The sequence below is a fragment of the Rosa rugosa genome, chromosome 2 (assembly GCF_958449725.1).
Source record: "Rosa rugosa chromosome 2, drRosRugo1.1, whole genome shotgun sequence".
NCBI classification, from domain to species: domain Eukaryota; kingdom Viridiplantae; phylum Streptophyta; class Magnoliopsida; order Rosales; family Rosaceae; genus Rosa; species Rosa rugosa.
In genome coordinates, this window is record NC_084821.1 from 68,452,622 (window position 1) to 68,471,953 (window position 19,332).

At 38.7% G+C, this 19,332-nt stretch overlaps 3 protein-coding genes across 3 annotated transcripts; 1 reads left to right on the forward strand and 2 right to left on the reverse strand.

Moving 5' to 3' along the window:
• The first annotated feature begins 7,577 nt into the window (after positions 1 to 7,577).
• LOC133729659 (wings apart-like protein 1) lies at positions 7,578 to 14,355 on the forward strand. Its single transcript, XM_062157223.1, has 12 exons — positions 7,578 to 8,217; positions 8,916 to 9,015; positions 9,116 to 9,455; positions 9,917 to 10,029; positions 10,633 to 10,758; positions 10,850 to 10,943; positions 11,021 to 11,742; positions 12,161 to 12,417; positions 13,216 to 13,363; positions 13,557 to 13,654; positions 13,751 to 13,832; positions 13,987 to 14,355. The coding sequence occupies exons 1-12, from the start codon at positions 7,724 to 7,726 to the stop codon at positions 14,068 to 14,070; spliced, it is 2,658 nt and encodes an 885-aa protein (XP_062013207.1). The 5' UTR covers positions 7,578 to 7,723; the 3' UTR covers positions 14,071 to 14,355.
• A 329-nt stretch (positions 14,356 to 14,684) lies between these two features.
• On the reverse strand, positions 14,685 to 16,583 carry LOC133729660 (uncharacterized). The gene is made up of 5 exons (XM_062157224.1): positions 16,426 to 16,583; positions 16,129 to 16,343; positions 15,571 to 15,741; positions 15,245 to 15,468; positions 14,685 to 15,131 (listed from the first exon to the last, which is right to left on the reverse strand). Exons 1-5 carry the CDS (start codon positions 16,493 to 16,495, stop codon positions 14,885 to 14,887), a joined length of 927 nt encoding a protein of 308 aa, XP_062013208.1. The 5' UTR covers positions 16,496 to 16,583; the 3' UTR covers positions 14,685 to 14,884.
• Positions 16,584 to 17,131: 548 nt separating this feature from the next.
• LOC133733344 (uncharacterized) lies at positions 17,132 to 19,099 on the reverse strand. The gene is made up of 5 exons (XM_062160981.1): positions 18,941 to 19,099; positions 18,658 to 18,872; positions 18,154 to 18,324; positions 17,819 to 18,057; positions 17,132 to 17,558 (listed from the first exon to the last, which is right to left on the reverse strand). Exons 1-5 carry the CDS (start codon positions 19,008 to 19,010, stop codon positions 17,312 to 17,314), a joined length of 942 nt encoding a protein of 313 aa, XP_062016965.1. The 5' UTR covers positions 19,011 to 19,099; the 3' UTR covers positions 17,132 to 17,311.
• Positions 19,100 to 19,332: the final 233 nt, after the last annotated feature.

Genomic DNA, 19,332 nt, shown 5'->3' on the forward strand with positions numbered 1-19,332 from the left:
TCTAAACTTTGGAGAGAATATCACAAATAGTCATTTAACTTTTACCTATTCGACACTTTGGTCACTCACCTTTTAAATATATCATTTTGGTCACTCAACTTTAACTCTGTTATTCACTTTAGTTACTTCGTTAATTTTTTTTCATTAAAAAACAATTATTTGCTACAATATCAATTATATTTTTGTCCAACCAATTGTGAAAATTTGAGAAATCTGAATTGGAATGATTGGAGGAAGTAATTAAAGTGAGACAAAATGCCCCTTGGGTGACTAAAGTGATTGACAGAGTAATACTTGAATGACCAAAGTGATATATTTGAAAAGTGAGTGACCAAAGTGTCGAATGAGTCATAGTTGAGTGACCATTTGTGGAATTCTCCCCTAAACTTTGTTTTATCAACGGGAAAAAAAACCGATGCATTAATTGAAAAAAGAAGAAGAACATGCATATTATTGAGAATTAATTAAAAATTCTAACACGATATCAGTAAGTGATACATTATTAATCAAGCCATGCCACAAGCATCAGTGTAACAAGTGATGGACACTCTTACTGGGTAAGAACTAATGTGAAATATTAGTCTGACTAAAACAAACATTGGTTTTCAAGACAAAAATTACTTAGCACTTCCACCAAAAATAATTTTGTTAGGACATGCAATTTTTTCATAAAACTTAATTTCAAGTGTGTTTCTCGTAAAAATAAAAGTTTTTTTTTTTCATTTAACATTGATCCCTTTCTATATCTACAGCTGGATTCTTTCCACATCCGTCATCAATCTTTACTGCTACCGACACTGACTTGTGATCACTGTGTAACGACTTAGTATGAGCACTACTTTTAGTAAAAAGCCACACTATTCACACGATTTTAGTAGAAGAATAGTAAAGTTGTCCATATTTTTCGATATTAGTATGTCCAACACTTCCTTCCGTCAATGGGTTGCAGCCAAGGTTTCGAGTCTAGTAGCGGCGCCGCGTTTCGGCTAGATCCATTGTGCTTAGCAATGCCAGCGTCGGGAGGAGTTCGCCGGAGGTTTCTGCTCTGATCGTTGGCGGGTGGAATTGGATCCGAGTGCTTGATCGATCGGGGTTTTGAGGGGATCAGATTCTCCCGATCTCTGGGTTTTGTTTGGGCTCGGAGCAGGCATGATAGGTCTGCACTCTTCTGTGCTTGGCCGCCTCCGACCGAAGTTTCTAGCTCGGTTTAGTTGTTGCCGGGCTGTTGTGCAAGTGCTCAGAGACGTTGGTTGGTTTGTGGCTTGAGTCCACCATGGTTAGGCTCGGTTGCTGTCGGCTGCCAGAAGGAACGGCGGCAGCGGCGACTTGGTTACTGAGGGCTAGGGTTGCTGTTTGGGCTTGGGCTTTTGGGCCTGGGCTCAAACTTGGGTTGTTGGGCTCTAAGCCTAGGCTTAATTAAGTTATGGGCTTCCAAGGAGGGTGTCTTGCCACCCTCATTCATTACTTAGGAGTCGGGCGGGCCGGACTTGAGAATTTGACCTACTTGGGTTATTTAGGCTTTTTAAGGTCTTTAAAGTACCAGTCGTACTTTTTTTCGTACTTAGATCATGGTTCTACGGATTTGATAATTATCTTAAGTTGGACTGGAGGAAGCGGCTTATAGATGAGGAATTGACTCCTATTTGTTTGCTGGGAAGCTTTCGGTTCGTACCATAATTGCGTGCCTGGCTAATGGAGGGCTAGAAGATGATTTTTCCTCAGAAGACACGGAGTTGTTCTTTGTTTATGGGTTCGCTTACGTAGCGGGCTCAACTTGACTTGTAATGAGTTTGCAGTGCTTAGATAGGAAATTGTTTTTCTATCTTTTAAGTGTCTGTAGATTCTGGCTTTTTAGCTGGTCATCTAATGCAATGAACCTTTACTTCAAAAAAAAAAAAAAAAACACTTCATTTCGTCTTTCAACCCACTATTGTAATCTTGATACATAGAATAACGACATAAAAAGATGAGAGAGAAAGGCTAAGTTGTCATCATGTCCGAGCTCAGTTCCATTCCGATAACCAAGCGGCCAATTCATTCCAATTCGGGTAATTTATCGGTTTCCAATTAACAAAAAGTGACCCCTACTTTCTCCCGTTTATATCAAACCTTAACATCCCAAGCAAATGACATGCGCCTCGTACTCTCATCATTTGGCTTCTCTGCTAGTACCAAGCAGATCTAGAAACCCTCATCAAATGACCAGAATACCCCCATTTTTAGATATAATCAAGAAAATAAAAAAACTGTGATTGGTCAAAAGTAAATAAAAGGACAATAACAAAAAAGCACTGAATTTCACAATCGTCGGAGTCTTTCAAATCCAAACCCAAACCAAAAACCTTCTTCTTTCTCAAGATTCAAACCCAAACAAGGAATGATTTTGATCCTGCGCCAAATTTCGCCCTGCCTAAATTGGTTCCTGTTATTCTCCTCCCGCCAAATTTCGCCCCGCCTAAATACTACATCTTCATCCTAACTAGATTGTATATATAAAATTCCTAGTTCTCATGAGACAAGATAAAGCGCTGTTACTTTGGTTCTCCTTGTACTCGTCCCGCCAAAATAAACATCTTAACCATATTCTATATTTGGAATTCCTTGTCCTTTTTTTTCTTGATTAAATAAACAATTTAATGACTTGATCAATTTAGTTTGCTCAATTGTGTTGTGACAATTTAGTTTGCTAGATATTAATAGTTTCATCAGTTCAAAGGCACACAATACTCATCGTTCTAAACACATTTTCATGGCTATTCTCAATATCAAATCCCTACATCAATCTCTCACTGTCTTAGAACCATGATTGTGTGTTATACTTTTGTTACCATAAAAACAGTTCCATTTCGAATTGTGAAGTCTTAGTTGAAATATTAGAGGAAACTAAAAGTTTGTCTATTCAGAATTTCATGCGCTTCCTCCGCCATCGGATGTGGAGGTGAACGGTGCTCATTCAATGAGGCAATACTCACGACCCAGTTCCGAGGTGATTTTAGAGATGAGGTAATCGACCTGTGTAGGTCCTTGAACATTTTATTGTCTCTGTCTCTTCAAAGTTTTGAGAGAATGGGTCATCTCAACCATAAGCATTCTCGATAATTTGAGTATTAGAAGCACATCATGGCGAAACAGGCAATGTTTCCACTCGAAAAAGTTGCAAGAAGAGTCACGACGGTTCTTATCACAGAGCGTTCTGAAATATAAACTTTCTCAAAAAAAAAATAATAATAAAAGTTAACACCAATGTAATCTAATAGTCTCGTTTACAAATTCTTATGGATTGAACTCCTAGTTTTATGTCCTTTAAAGAAAAGAAAAAAAAAAGGTGATAAAAATACTCCTAGTTGAGATTGAACTAAAGCTCCTAGGTTTACATAGACAATGATTTTTATTTTGTGATGGTCTTCATAAACAGTTGATTGTATTCAAGTAGCATCGATCAATAATGGAGAAGAAAGATAAGAATACAACTCGTTCTGGTGATGTTGACCATCATGAAAATCATGGGAGTTATCATGACTAATATTTTGAGCCTTTGGAAGTGCCGGTCGAGTATTTGAAAGCGGTTGAATGGAAGGTCAAGTTGAATTAGAAGAAATCAATTTGTGAAGGGGATGGAAGACTTTTGTGTTTCCTAAACCTTTATATAATCAATTATATATATATATATATATATATATATATATATATATATATATTTTTTTTTTTTTTCTGTCAGGCCTAATGGTGAGGCGACATGGGACGATCTTCAAGCGCATCACTTTGTGGTAATGAGGTTGGATATCCACATTCACCGCATCCTCTTCAAGGATGAACAAAGAGCCAACGAAGCCTACACCCACGTCAACCAGGTAGCATATCGTGGTCCTCATAATACTTTAGAAGACCAGTTTGTTGCTCCTGGTTTCGTTCAACGATCGGGGACTCGTCAAGATCCTGTTTATGTTAGACGTAGCACCTTACAGTTTCTTACAGAGATGCGCAACATGCCTCCACCACCTCGCTTGCGGTACCCGCAAGTTCCACCGGTTCTAATTCCACAGTCTATTCCGTTATTTTCTGAAATCACTGTATTAGCTAGTTTAAGAACTTGATTGCAGTCTACTCTACAAAATGGTAGAACATTCACAAGTCTACAATCCTGTAGAACAATCATGGCAATAGAGCAAACACTGATATAATAAAACTCCCAGATATAAAGTAATGAGTAATGAGAGGCCCATCCCTGGACTCCACTTTTTCTTTCTTTCTTTTCTATGGTCTGAAATTTAGACTCCACTTATAATCCAACAGTTTATTTTCTACCCTACCGGTTCAATGAAACAATCTACACATGTTCAATGATGAACTCGATCAAGAGAAATTGAAGGCCGTGGAGACCCTAAAGGCTCAATTATTCAATCTTCATAATGCGTTCATCCCTAAAGACGTTTCATTCTATTTTTTTATTGTGTGGCTGGAATTCCTGACAATGATGATTATACAAAAAAGGTGGCTGACAACAATGAAGAGATAAAACTGGGAGGCAGCAGAAAAGGAGTGTCAACGGTACTTAGCATCTTCAATCCAGTCTACAGTTGAATTATTTGAGGAGGAGGATATTGATATTTCTGTGCTGGTGGACTTGGCCGAAAAAAAGTAAAAATGGGCCGGTGCTTTTTCGGCCTAACAAGAATAAAAAACGATTGTTTTAGGGATAATTTTAGACCGAAAAAGCACCGGCCCATTTTTACTTTTTTTTTTTCTCTTTATTTTTCTTTTGTTATTGGTCTCCCTTGTTAGATTTCCGTAGTAGCGCACTCCCATTACAACTTTGATTTTAGAGAAATTCGAATACCCCCAATTACAATGAATTTGTTTTTTATGTAGTAGTTGAATTGATTTTATTTTTTTATGTCGTAGTTGATTTGATTTTATGAAAATGAATATTTGAGCTTTAGGCTCCTAATGGATTGTTAGAACATACGATACAATGATTTACTGCCTAAAAAGCTAAACTGATAAAAAAAGGTTACATAAGAAACACTAACATTGTAAAGGTCATGGGTTCGATTCTCACTGACATATGTAAGGGTGGGGTGGGCTAATGGTTTTTTTTTTTTTTAAAAAAAAATTGCTTGATTTGCCTTGATGTTATTGAAAATGGTGCTGACATGTTTTGTAAGTGTCCCACTGCTCATACTATACTTTCATCACCTCCTTTTGATATGCATAAGAGCTTACTGCCAAACATCAATTTCAAAGAATGGATGCTTGATCATGTTTTTAACCTCAAGCAAGATGTCTTTGAAAAGCTATTAATGATACTATGGGCAATTTGGAAGAACGAAAACAATAAGTTATGGAATGGTACATTCCAAACTCCCATCGCCATTGTTTTCAGTTCACTTTTCATGATTGGATGAATTCTAGAAGGCCAAACAACCAGTGCACAAAACGACAGCAAGTAATAGGAAGAGATGACAGCCGGCTTCTGAGAATCAGTGGAGGTAAACGTAATCTGACTTCGAGTTAACTAACCACTTTCTTTAAATTTATATTGTACATTATACAGTAGTAAGATTGCATTAGAGAGACATAAAATCTTGACCTTGAGCTACATTAATATCCTTATAGTGATCCTCTTAATAAATTTTAAGGCTTAAATCATGAATTTTTTTTATTCTTTATTGATAATTGTAGTAAAGATTTTTTTTGTTTTTTTGCAATCTTTAACACAAATCAAAATCAAAGCGATCTAGATCAGGATTTGAAGTGCATTCCAATTACGGTAATTTCTCGGTTTCCGATCTTCAAAAAGCGACCCCTACTTTCCCGTTAATATCAAATCTTAAGGGTCCTTGACCCAAAGCCCCAAAATGAGTAAAAATTATCCCACTTACCCCAGCAACAGATTTTTGTTCCCACTTACCCAATCTAATGCAAAATGACCAATTTGCCCTCAACTCAATTAAAGAATTACAACTACAGCCATTGTCCTCTCTCTCTGACTCTCTGTCCAACTCGCTGGTTCTCTCTCCAGCACGCCGGCAAAAAATACCTTCGGTTTTTCCACACCGGTTTTTCAAAGCCGGCGAGATTCTCCAGAACGATGTCGTCGGAGGCGAGGATGTGAGTGATGGTCGAGATCGACCTCCTCGGCGGTCCATAACGACCTCATCCGCGACGAAGGCTTCTGCCTCCCCTGGGTCCTTGCCCTCCGATTTCTCTCTCTCTCTCTCTGTCGTCGAAGCTCCGGAGCTGGAGGATAAATCCGATTGGAACTCGCCCAACCCGGCCCGTCGTAGCGCAAACTCGTCGTTCTCAGTGGTTGAGGTCGACGAACACTGGAGATTGCTTTTGGTTGACTCAGCTTCATTGGCGACGAATTGGATTTCTGTCTCCGTTTCGGAGGAGTAGCATCTCCGGCTGATCTGCTGAGAATAAGTGAAGATGTGGTGGGGGTGGTGGTGGAGCTCCGACGGGGTCGATGGCGACATCAATCTCTCCCTCCCCGGCGAAAGTTCACCAGCGAGCCCACCTGAGGCTGTTTTCCGGTGAGATCGAGCACGGCTTCACAGCTTCACAGAAGGGAGAAGGGTGCCCAAATCAATTTCATCACCTTCCCTGGTGACAAGTACCTCTAAACAGCTCAATCAAGCCGGTCCTTCTTTTTTCTTTTCTTTTTTTTCTCTATTCTTCTTTTTGGCCTTTTAATGAGAAATTTTGATGATATAAAATGTAAATTATTGGAGTAACAAGCTACAAAATGGTGTTATGCCAAGGGAAGTACAGGTCTATTGGGGGGCAATAGATGTCTATTAGGGGGCAATAAACGTTTTGAATTGACGTAATCTCCTCTTTTTTTTCTTTAATCAAAGTTTTATTTGTGTAATTTTAGGAAAATTAGTTCCCATTTCGGTAATCGAAACGTCTATTGGGGGGCAATACATGGTTGATAGTCGTCTATTGGGGGGCAATACATGGTTGATAGTCGTCTATTGAAGGGCAATAGACGTCTATTAGGGGGCAATAGACTATCGGGCCAATAGACGTCTATTGGGGGGCAATACATGTCTATTGGAGGCAAAAAAACATTTCCGGTGGGAGGAGGTCGATTAGTTGGCCGGATTCCGGCGAAGTCCCCTATGGTTTCTCTCTCTCTCATTCTCTCTCTCTCTCTCTAAGTAACAAAGGTGAGGGTAAAATGGTATTAAAAAAAATATTAAAAAAAAAATCTTAATGAGGTATTAGGGAAGACCTCCTTAGAGTGTTTTGGGTAAGAGGGAATTAAAAAAACTTAGTGGGGTAAGTGGGAAAAAAATCTGGTATAAATGGACAAAAACCCAAATCTTAACGTCCCAAGCAAACGACATGCGCCTCGTACTCTCATCATTTTGGCTGCTCTGCCAGAACCCAACAGATCCAAAAACCTTCATCAAATGACCAAAATACCCCCATTTTAAAATATAATCAAGAAAAAAAAAAGGAAAGAAAAACTGTGATTGGACGAAAGTAAAAAGAAGAACAAAACCAAAAAAGCACTGAATTTCACAGTCCACGGAGTCTTTCAAATCCAAACCAAAACCAAAAACAAAAAACCTTCTTCTTTCTCAAGATTCAAACCCAAACCCCAAAATTGCTTCTTCTTCTTCTTCTCTGAGCTAAACTCTCCAATCTTCCAATTCTACCCTCCAATTTCAAATCTTTTTCCACCCCAGCCCCGCGTAACGGCGCCGTAGCGATGATTGTGAGGACCTACGGCCGGCGTAAGGGAGGAGGAGTAGGCCTTCCCAGGACTTATTCCGACTCAACCCTAAACGACGCCGTTCGCGGCGACGACGACGACGACCTCAGCACCGACCCGTTTAGAATCTCTCTCTCCCAAGATACCCCCCAATTCAATTTCAATTTCTCGTCGTCGCAAGACTCGTCGTCGCAGTGGTCGCAGTTCGATTCGGAGCCCTATCCTCCCGAATTGAAAAGGCCCAGTTCGCGAAACGGCGACGTTTTGAGGAGGCCGTCGAAGAAGGCGAAGAAGGCCGCGGCGGCGCTGGCGACGGCGACGTTGATGGAGGCGCAGGAGTTCGGGGAGATGATGGAGCATGTGGACGAGGTCAATTTCGCGCTAGATGGACTGAGGAATGGTCAGCCGGTTCGGATCAGAAGGGCGAGCTTGTTGTCTTTGTTGGGGATTTGCGGCACGCCTCAGCAGAGACGGCTTCTGAGGACTCAGGGGTAGGTTCTTGCTGGGTTTTCAGTCTCAAAATTTGAGCTTGGTAATGGGATTCTGTTGAACTTGGTGAATTTTTTAGTGTGTAAATGGTAATGTTGGTTTCAGGTGGTTCTTGGATAAGAGGGGTCTTCGTGTTGAGGTTTTCGAGTGATCTTGATTTTTGGGAATGCATTGTTTGTAGGGTTGCATGACAATGTATTGGAAAATTCGAGTGTTGAGTATCAAAATTTGAGCTTTGCAATGTATAGGAATGCATTGTTGAGTGTCAAAATTTGAACTTGGTAATGGGTTTCTGTTGAACTTCATGAATTTTTGCTGTGTTGTAAATGGTAATGTTGGTTTCAGGTGGTTCTTGGTGGGCATTTGGTTTTTGGGTTAGTGGGGTTTTTGAATTTTATGAAGCAGTTCTTGATTGGTTTCCATTTTTTGGAGATGTAGTGTGGGTGTTTTCGAGTGATCTTGATTTTTGGGAATGCATTGTTTATAGGGTTGCATGACAATGTTTCGGAAAATTTGTTTTTCTTTGCTTTTCATCTGAAAGTATTTGTCTATTGTTTTGGGGGTGTGTTTGATCCACTATGCTTGACACTCTGTTGTGATTGACTACTATAAGCTGTTTGGTTTGTCCTTGTTCTCAATCAAAATTGTCAGTGGGCTGTTTTCTGGGGTATATCACTGATATGAAGTGCTCTGTTATCAGGATGGCAAAAACGATAATTGACGCTATATTGGGTCTCAGTTTTGATGATACACCTAGTGATCTGGCTGCTGCAACAATTTTCTATGTTTTGACTTGTGATGTAAGTAATTCAGTATCTGACTATAATTCGAATTTCTGTTCAATTTTTCATTTTGATAAAGTTAAGAATCCTAAAAGCTTGTCACCTTTCACTATTGCAGGGTCAGGATGATCCTCTTTTGGAATCACCAAGCTGTATTAAATTTTTGATTAGGTTTTGCAAACCAATTGTCTCAAACATCACTGAAGATAAAGCACCAAAAATTGGACGAAAGCTTTTAGCATTGCGTTTGAGTGCTGACATCTCGCATTGTGCACCAAAAAGATTAGACTCCAGCTCAGCTGCTATTCTTTCCAAAGTACATGAGATTCTTGTTACTTGCAAGGAAATGAAACCAAGTTCTGCTGATGATGGTGAAATGAGCATGCCGGAGTTAAGCCCCAAATGGATAGCTTTGCTTACTATGGAGAAAGCTTGCTTATCTACTATTTCTCTTGAAGGTCTGATTCTATATTTTGAAGCTGATGGTTGTCTCATTATGTTAAATGTTACTACAGTTTATTATATCAGTACCTAAAGCATTGGCCAGATTCCTTTTGAATGATAATCTAGGCTCAATAAGATTGAATACTACCCCATAGGTGTGAACAAGTGAATTGATACAATCATGGCATTATATACTAAAAAAATAAAAGTCTAAAGTTAGTAGTTAAATTCTGTAATGTGTATTTAAGGGGAATTTTTGCTCAGAATTGCTTTAGAGTTTTCTAGCTATCCACTGCAAGGTCTGATATTCCTGAGGACTAAGAAATAAATTTTCAAAATGTTCCTTTCTAATACTGGGATTGGGATAAGTTGGTCAATATCATCCATGCTTTTATTTTTACATCTGAAATAGACTTTGTTTTGTCCTTTATGTTAATCCCTGATTTCCTATTTGTTTTAAATGGACTGCTTTCAGAAACAACTGGTACAGTGAGGAAGGCTGGGGGCAACTTTAAAGAAAAATTACGAGAGCTTGGAGGCCTTGATGCTGTCTTTGAGGTGTCCATGACTTGCCATTCCGAAATGGAGGTGTGAGCTTGTATGTTTGTTTAATCTCATTGGCTGCTTCATTACATATCAGAACTGAAATGGCTTAGATTAGTGTAAAAATATCAAGGAACCGTAATGCTTCAAACAGTTATCAGAGATATTTACTATAAGTAAATTTTTTTAGGAATATCTGTGGTTAGCAATATCATATTTCTCTGCAAATATAATTCATATAATGGGAAAGAATGGCAATGATACTAGTGTACATATGTATTAATGTTGGTCTGTCATTTATATATATATATATATGTGGACTTCGTTCGTATTAGAAGTTTTGACAGTAATAATGGGCAGTAGATTTGCCCTTGTATAGTGTCATCTTGTGGGTCCTGATTATTTATCATTGATTGTGGGTCCTGATTATTTCCTTGGAGTTAACATAAATAACAATGCGTGCTAAGAATGTCACTTGCTTTCAGGCAAAGTCCAAAACCTTATACCGTAAGCATTATATAATAAGTTTCTACATATCCTATTCTCTTGTGTTTTATTTTAATTTTATTTTATTTAAATCTTTGGGGTTATGATACTCAATTTTTATTGGGGGGAAGTTGTTTCTAAGCTCAAGAAATTAATATGCAGGGTTGGCTAAAAGGTAATTCTCCTTCTACTTGGGAAAAGGAAATCAACATGGTGCGGAGCCTGGTTCTGCTTTTGAAATGCTTGAAGATCATGGAAAATGCCACATTCTTGAGTAAAGAAAATCAGGTATAGTTGAAAGTGATTTAGGTTCTCTTCCACTCCTCTTAGTTATTATGAAAAAGGGAAATAGATAATGACATCTGTCCTTCCATATCAGAGCCACTTGCTAGAAATGAAAGGAAAGTTGGATCCCATGGAAAAGCCCATGTCTTTCACAGAACTTGTTATAAGTACCATCAGTATCCTATCAGGTAACTTATAGTTTCTGGAGTGAATTTTAATTCTTAATATTGTTTTGTTTCTAGTGTTTAATGGCATTGTTCTGCAGGGCTGTATCTACATAAAAGTTTATCTGCTGCCTCCAATGATGACAAGTCTCATAATCTTTCAAATGGGAATGAATATGCTTCTGAGAAAAGCTCCCACAAATGTCAGAGCAATGGATTGGTGTCCACTTCTCGCTCGGTATATTCTGTATCCAGTTCAGAAACTACCAGCACGTCTATGACTGACACCTATTCGTTGAAGACAAGACTTAGTTCTTCCAGAAATGGCTCATCTAGTGGTACAGCAAGCCATTTAAGTGAGGCAACCCGCACATTTAGCTATGGTTCCCGGAAAGATGCTGGTCCCAGTCAGAGATCCTATATTTCTAAAAACTCTATAATTGATCTTTCGGAGGAGAGCCAAGATCCTTTTGCATTTAGCTATGGTTCCGGTGAGGATGCTGGTCTCAGTCAGAGATCCTATATTTCTGAAGACTGTAAAGTTGACCTTTCACAGGAGAGTCAAGATCCTTTTGCATTTGATGAAGATGATATTGAACCTTCTCAGTGGGACATATTATCTGGCAAGAAAAAGATTTGTCGAACGCGAAAAAATGGAGAAGCTTACAGAGAACTTGATGATGGTTGCCAATTGCAGCTGATTATGAGCCAAGCAGAATCAAGTATCGGGGAAGACCATGATATGCCTGAGACATCCTATGCGGGTGCTGTTAGTAAAGAGGGTTCCAGTCTTTTAGCTGACTGCCTTCTTACTGCTGTTAAGGTAATTATGTGGTCTAATATTTTATACTTGTTCACAATATATTGGACTTTGTGGGTTCTCTTTGTCAACCTCCATGCAATAGTGTGGATGGTGGTGGTGTAGTACTCTAGTAGATTAGTTAGATGCTTTGTGTCAAACATCATGCAAGTCTAGTCTCCCTATGTCTGAACCATAAGAAATTATCATGGTTACTATTTAACTGGTTGATTTCCTCATGGATTTATTCCCTGCATAACCTTTTATGTTTAGTACTACTGATAAGCTGTTTGAGTGCTGTTCCAACTGGTGGCAATATTATTTGAAACCCTGTCTTGGTTCTTTCTCATAGAGGGTCTTGAGTCCATAGTATGAAATATGATGATTCAGCATCACACATACAGAAGATTGAAATGTAAAAGCTCATAAATTTTCTTGGCAGGTTCTGATGAACTTGGCAAATGAGAATCCTGTTGGTTGTCAGCAAATTGCTGCGAATGGAGGACTGGAGACCATGTCTTCCTTGATTGCTAGCCACTTTCCTTCATTCTCATCTCCCTTCAGCGAGAGAAATGACAATACTTCAAGCATTGAACTGGATAATCAGAATGGTAGACATCTTACTGATCAAGAGCTAGATTTTCTTGTAGCTATTTTGGGCCTGCTTGTAAACTTAGTTGAGAAAGATGGTCAAAACAGGTTAGTGTGACTTCTTAATTTTTCTCAGATCTTTATGATTATGTTTATTTTTGCTGTAGTATTGTGCTTGGAACTATTGTTAGGCTTGCACGTCTCGCCCCTTTTAAATGTTATGAGTGCATATAAGAGTTCCTAATAGACTATTTGGGGACACATCTTAGTGTTTTGTTGCACTTGATGATGATTCATGATAGTATCCTAATAGATCTATGAACTTAAAAAGTTAGAAACGAAAGCATTCTTTTATTTTTGCAAGATGCTGACTGCGGTTATATTTTCTTTATGGCTCTTCCTGTTAGATCAATTATACCCCAAAGTAGAATTTTGAAAGTCAATTTCCAGATGTACTGAGTTGAATATAAGATTCCTAATGAACCAATTGCACCCTAGTGTTTTGTTGCACTTGCTGGTATTTCATTATAGTATTTTGTTAGACAGATGTGCTTAAAAAGTAGGATAAGCAAGCGTTCTCTTATTGGTAGTTGCTAACTGTGATTATATTTTCTTTATGACTCCCTGTCAGACCAATTATATCCCAAAAAATTGAGACAATGAAAGATGCTATAATTGGGTCACACCGCAGTGTTGTGTTGCACTTGGTAGCAATTCATGATAGTAGTCTAATAGACTGATGTGCTTGAGAAGTTGGATAAGCATGGTTTTTGTTCTGAAAATTGCTGACTGTGTATTATATTTTCTTTAATATGAGTTTAAATGGGGCATTATTAGCCTCTAGTTCTTATAAATCAGATTGGCAAGTTCATATTTTAATTCTTTTCAAATCACTGTTCATTCCAGATCACGGCTCGCTGCAGTCACTGTTCACTTACCTATTTCTGATGGGTTTGAAGAGGAAAGTCACAAGGATCTAATTCTGCTAATATGCTCTATATTCCTGGCTAATCAAGGTGCTGGCGAGGGATCCGAAGAAGGAAAAACTTTGCCAGTGAGTTCACATTGTCTATGGAAAATTTTCTAATAGTTCTTATTTCTTGTAAGATTTTATAGAGATAATGAATGTAAAAGAAATTGAAAAAAAAAAAAAAAAACAGAAAAACGATTTCTACAATGGTATAGAGAATCTATCTGATTATATTTGTCTTCTGAAGTTCTTACTCTGAACAAATTGTATTCCACAGAATGATGAGGCAGCTGTGTTACAAGGAGAACAAGAAGCTGAGAAAATGATAGTAGAGGCTTATGCTGCCCTGCTTTTAGCATTCCTTTCAACTGAAAGGTTGTTTTATTTTCCTTTCTCCTGTTTTACTGGTTAAAACATTCTTCTGGATATTATTGACGCTTATTTATATATTTATTATTTTGCTGTCTTCAGTAAGGGGGTACGCGATGCCATTGCTGATTGTCTCCCAGATCGTAACCTGGCTATCCTAGTACCTGTGTTGGACAGATTTGTGGTATGTATTTGACTTCTAATTTTCTATGTCATGATATAGAGTAAGCGTGAACTTAACGGAACTTTTGTAGATGCTTTACATATTTGGATGCTGTATATAGATGACAAGTTATATTGCTCATGTGATTATGTACCTTTTTTTTTTTCTTATTCAGGCATTTCACTTGACATTAAACATGATCTCACCGGAGACTCATAAAGTCGTAAGCGAAGTAATTGAATCATGTAGGATACGATAAGAGCTTCAGAGATGGAGATCCTGTACAGATTTGGCCTTCCATTAAGATAAATTGTTGTTTACATGACACTCCACGCCTCCTATAGGGTTTTGAATTTCAGCTGCACATTGTATTGAACTGACCGCAGGCCTTTTTTGCTTGTGTGGTTCTTTTGTTCTCTCTTTTTTGTTTCCCCTGTTTCGCTATTCTTTTGTATCTTTTTTGTTTTTTACCATCTTGTAGCGGTTAGAGAGATCTTGTATACAAAAGATGATAAAACGAAATGAAAATATCTCGCTTTCGTTTTGTGTAGTGTGTACTGTCCATGTATGTTGTAGCAAACTCTTCCACTGTTATACAAATTATCCCAAGTTTGATGTCAGAACTTTGCTCATATCTTGGAACATGGGTTGTAATTCGAACAAAGCAGATGCGATTTTTTTTTTCTCCCTCAACTTGCAGTTGTCCCAAGAAGAAAATGTAGAACTCATAGACCAAATCAGAAACAATGGATTTTGGTCGAAGTTTTGCTTAAACTTGATACCTTCCCACTCATTGTTACATTTTGATTCCAGAAGGAACTCTGATAGTGATCACCGTGCAATAGAAGGAGAATAGACAATTAGAGCCACATCTGAATTCGAATCCCTACACTTTCCTTACGGACTTTGAAATGAAGATATTACCTTATTTTCGTATTTCAGAATATTACATGCCACACTAGTAGTAGGACATATGTCAATTATTCCATCTCTCACATGCATTATCATGTGATAATACCCTGTAAGATTCACATAAACCTCTTTGAAAACTTAAATAACACGATCTGTGGAAATCAGATGTGCTTTTTAAGGAAGGTGAGCATTAGCTGATTGAACTGGTCAGGAGATTGTTCTTGAGCAAAATGTGTTCCTTCAGGCATATATACAAGCTCCAAATCAGATGTAAACTCGTTCACCTTTCCACTGGTTATAGAGTCCTCTATCCCCGGAAACTTGTTAAAGTAATCCTTCCGTCCCATTATAACAAGCACCGGAACTTTAACAATTAGTTCTGTTATGCCCATGTCGTCTGACTTGGACCTGTCAATATATGAATTAAAGTCGAGAAAGTATCAAGTATTTGCTGCAACTAATTCTAGTTAGCAACATAAGACCACTATTCACTCACTAGTTAATCCAAGAATATTTTTTACCTATATGTGATCTGCAATGCAGTCTGGAAACCTGTTCTCTCATATGCTTTAAGATCTTCCTCAGAGAACCAAGGGGGAAGAGGCGTAGATGGGTCAACCAAGTCCATGATCTCCTGGTTTTCTGCAGCTATTGGGATTTCACTTCTGGAGAAAAGGATGTAAATATTCCGAAAAACTGTTGTCGCATCAAAGCGCCCAAAATCAGCTTCAGCCCTGCCTGGTTCCTATATTTAATAGAGGTCATCAACTCGTCAAGATTATGCTACAAGCAAGTGATTAATGCTAGTAAAAGCAATGAACTGATAACAAAACCAAGTAATGCCTACATGAAATCTTGAAATGTAGAAACCTTCAGGGAGGGATTTGGTGAAACTGGGACGACTTGAAGCTGGTATGTATGGCACTCCCAATGTTACAACTCCCAAGATCCTATCGGGGTAAAGAAGGGCAAGTATGTACGCCGGCCAAGCTCCAAAATCTTTTGCGACAACGAAAACCTATGTATATTATAAAAGGTAACAGATGAACATGTTACAATGTACTCGATCTCTTTTAGGAAACATCAAGAAATGGCTCACAAGTCGCAAGTATAGCATATGTTCTAATCCTTCTCATAATCAATCAACAAAACCCAATATACACAAACAAACTATATACTCAAAAAATTTAAAAATTCCAGAGCTTCAGGGAATCAGAAGCCTAAATACACAAAAATAAATACTACATTAAAGGGTGTTCAGATCAGCAGAAATCATTATGATCTTACCATTTCATCCCTAAATCTTATAATTATGTTCCATCCTAAACAACTCAGAGATCCTATAAGCTAAAAAACACAAATGAGAAAAACATAAACTTGGATTAGCCTAGCAGTTTGATAATACCTTGGTAATAGCAAGAGCTTCAAGAATAGCAAGGATGTCGTTGACGAGGTCACGGTAGGAGGCCTTGTCGGGTTCGGGCGGCTGGTCGGAAAGACCGTGTCCACGGTAGTCAGGCGCGATGGCCCGGAAACCGGCGTTGGCGGCAGCGATCATCTGGTGGCGCCACGTGTACCATATTTCTGGGAATCCGTGCAGGAACAAGACCACATTGGGACCTGAAACATACGTTGACCGATAGTGACAACTGAAAAGGTGTTCGAGTATGTTAAGAATGAGCAAGACTCAGGGATTGCTGACCTGTTCCGATGTCGGCTACGTGGAGCTTGAGGCCTTCCACTGTTATGAAGTTGTGCTGGATTTGATCCATGTTTAGAAGTAAGGAAGACAAGAACTGTCAACGAAGTGTCCACTTCAAGAAGAGAGGAGGAGTTTCCTAGAATGGAAATATAGCGTCGGAGTCAATGAGTAGTCTTAGATTAAGCCGAGTAATGTCTATTTTTGACTATTAGGAGTCGTATACGATTCATTGTTGTTGTAACTATTCATGTGTCAACTAATAATGACTCATGCCTTATCATTATGACTCACACATCAATAGTATATGACTCATTGTTGTTTCAGCCAAGAATAATATACGACTCGTTCTATTATTATGTAGGTAATTTGTGTATTGAGTTTCGTTATGTTGGATTAATTTCATGTTGAATATTCTGATATGTGTTGCACAATAAACATTAGGGACTGAGGAGCACCATCTTGAATGGGTAGGTTCAGGAAGGAGGGGATGGAGAGTTTTCATATCCCCTGCCCTGCTACACCTCGGTGGCCATACTTTGTCAGATATCCATTGTAGAAAATGAAAGTCTCAACTCTTTCATTTTGGTCTTGCATATGATTATTGAACAAATCATTGCATGAAATAGGTTTTAATTTTCCCACTGGTAGATTTTACAATTGCTAAGAAAGAAATGTGAAATGTCCATCATATGTTCTTAGAAGGGAATTTGGTAATGGCAGTGCTGCCTTTATTCACTGTTTGAGACAAATTACATGCCACAACAAAAGTAGGAGATATATATTCTGGTCCTTATTGGATTCAAACACTAGATTTCACACTTCTATAAAACACAAATCTCTCGGAAACCTTGGATAAACTTCATTTCAATCATACAAGCACGAGTGATCAAATGTGCTTTTGGAGGAAGGTGAGGATGAGCTCATAAACTTGTTCAGGTGATTGTTCGTGAACAAAATGTGTTCCTTCTGGCAGAAATACAATCTCCAAATCCGGGACAAACTCTTTCAGCTTTTCACTGTTTATGTAATCTTTCATCCCTGGAAATTCGTATACATAATCCTTTTTTCCCATTATAAAAAGAGCTGGAACTTCAATAGTGGAATCAGGTATGCCCAAGCCATCTTTCATTGCCCTGTCAATACATAAATGAAGTAAAGAAATTCATGGTCTAGTTAGCAGGGTTAAACTACTTTCAAATGCTAGGTCTGATCAGGGGCGGCAATGTGAGTGTGTGGGTGGTGCTGCCGCACTAGGCCTTTGATATTTGAAGGCCTCCAATTATATAACCCTTGTTTAACTATATACATATCTCTTAAAAGCTGCATACAAATAATGCCTTTCTAGTCTAGTTGGTAAGCCTGCTGCAGAAAAGTTAAGATTAATTGCATTTACCTATATGGAAGTTGCAATGCAGTTTGAAAACCAGATTTCTCGTACAACTTTCCATATGCTTCAAGATCTTCCTCAGTGAACCAAGGGGGAAGAGGCGTAGACGAGTCCACCAAGTCCATGATCTCCTGGTTTTCTGCAGCTATTGGTATTTTACTCCTCGAGAAAAGAATGTACACATTGCGGATAACTGTTTTCGCATCAAGGCGTCCAAAATCAGCTTCTGCCCTGCCACCTGGTTCCTATAATGGAGGTCACAATTTCACAACAAGCAATTAAGTCATGGCAGTGCAGACACTGAATAGATAACATCACAGCATGACTAAGTAGATTCACACCTGCCATCTTGAAATATAGAAACCTTCAGGAAGGTGGTTAATGAATTGGGGACGACTTGACTTTGGCATGTATGGCACTCCCATTGTTACAACTCCCAAGGTCCTTTCTGGATGCAGACCGGCAAATATGTACGCCGGCCAAGCTCCAAAATCTTTTCCGATGAGGAAAACCTATGTAGATTTTATTAGAATGACACTACATAATATGATCATCTGTCTCAAGCAACATGACGAAAAGGGTTCACAAGCAAGTCTTACAAGTTGATTTATAAAAAAAACAAACTATACTGAAGTCTACAGCTTTGTGGATGCAAATAGCTAGCCTAAATACACACAATAATTGAAAACAAACAGGAACCAAGCTCATCATCTTCAACTTCATTTCTGCTTCTACCCCAAAACACAACTAAAGCAGGCATCTTTATCATGTACCCACTTTAACAAAAATTCAAGATCCCAAACAATTCAAATAACAAAAAAAAAAAAAAAAAACCAAATTGGTACCTTAGGAATGGCAAGGGCATCAAGAATAGCAAGGAGGTCATTGTCAAGGTCAAGGAAGGTGGCCTTATCGGGTTGGGGAGGCGGGTCGGAGAGTCCGTATCCGCGGTAGTCCGGGGCTATGGCCCGGAACCCGGCGTTGGCCAGAGCGATCATCTGGTGGCGCCACGTGTACCATATTTCTGGGAATCCATGTAGGAACACGACCACATTGGGACCTGAAACACACGATTGTTAGTAATTCGATGATGTTAAGAATGAGGAAGAGGTAGTGGGATTGGTGAACCTGTTCCGATGTCGGCCACGTGTAGTTTCAGGCCTTGTACGGTTATGTACTTGTGCTGGATTTGATCCATGCTCGGAGCAAGAGAGTGAGTATGAGGAAAATAGCCGAGTATTTCCTTGAGTAGAAACTTTGTGGAGTTGGGGTGGATGAGTAGTACTGTTATTAGATCACGCAAGCTAATAGTCAACTAAAGATAACAAATAGTCAACTATGGTCTTGTTTGGATAGGCTAACACAAAAGGATTGGATTTGACTGGACTATTTAAGCCTATCTTTGTTGCAACAGAAGTTACTTTGAGGAAATGATCAAGAATCTCACTTTTTGGAAAAGAAACAGATTTTCTTTGATTTAAATGGACTTTTTAGCCTCGCATGCTAGGTATATGTCCTCA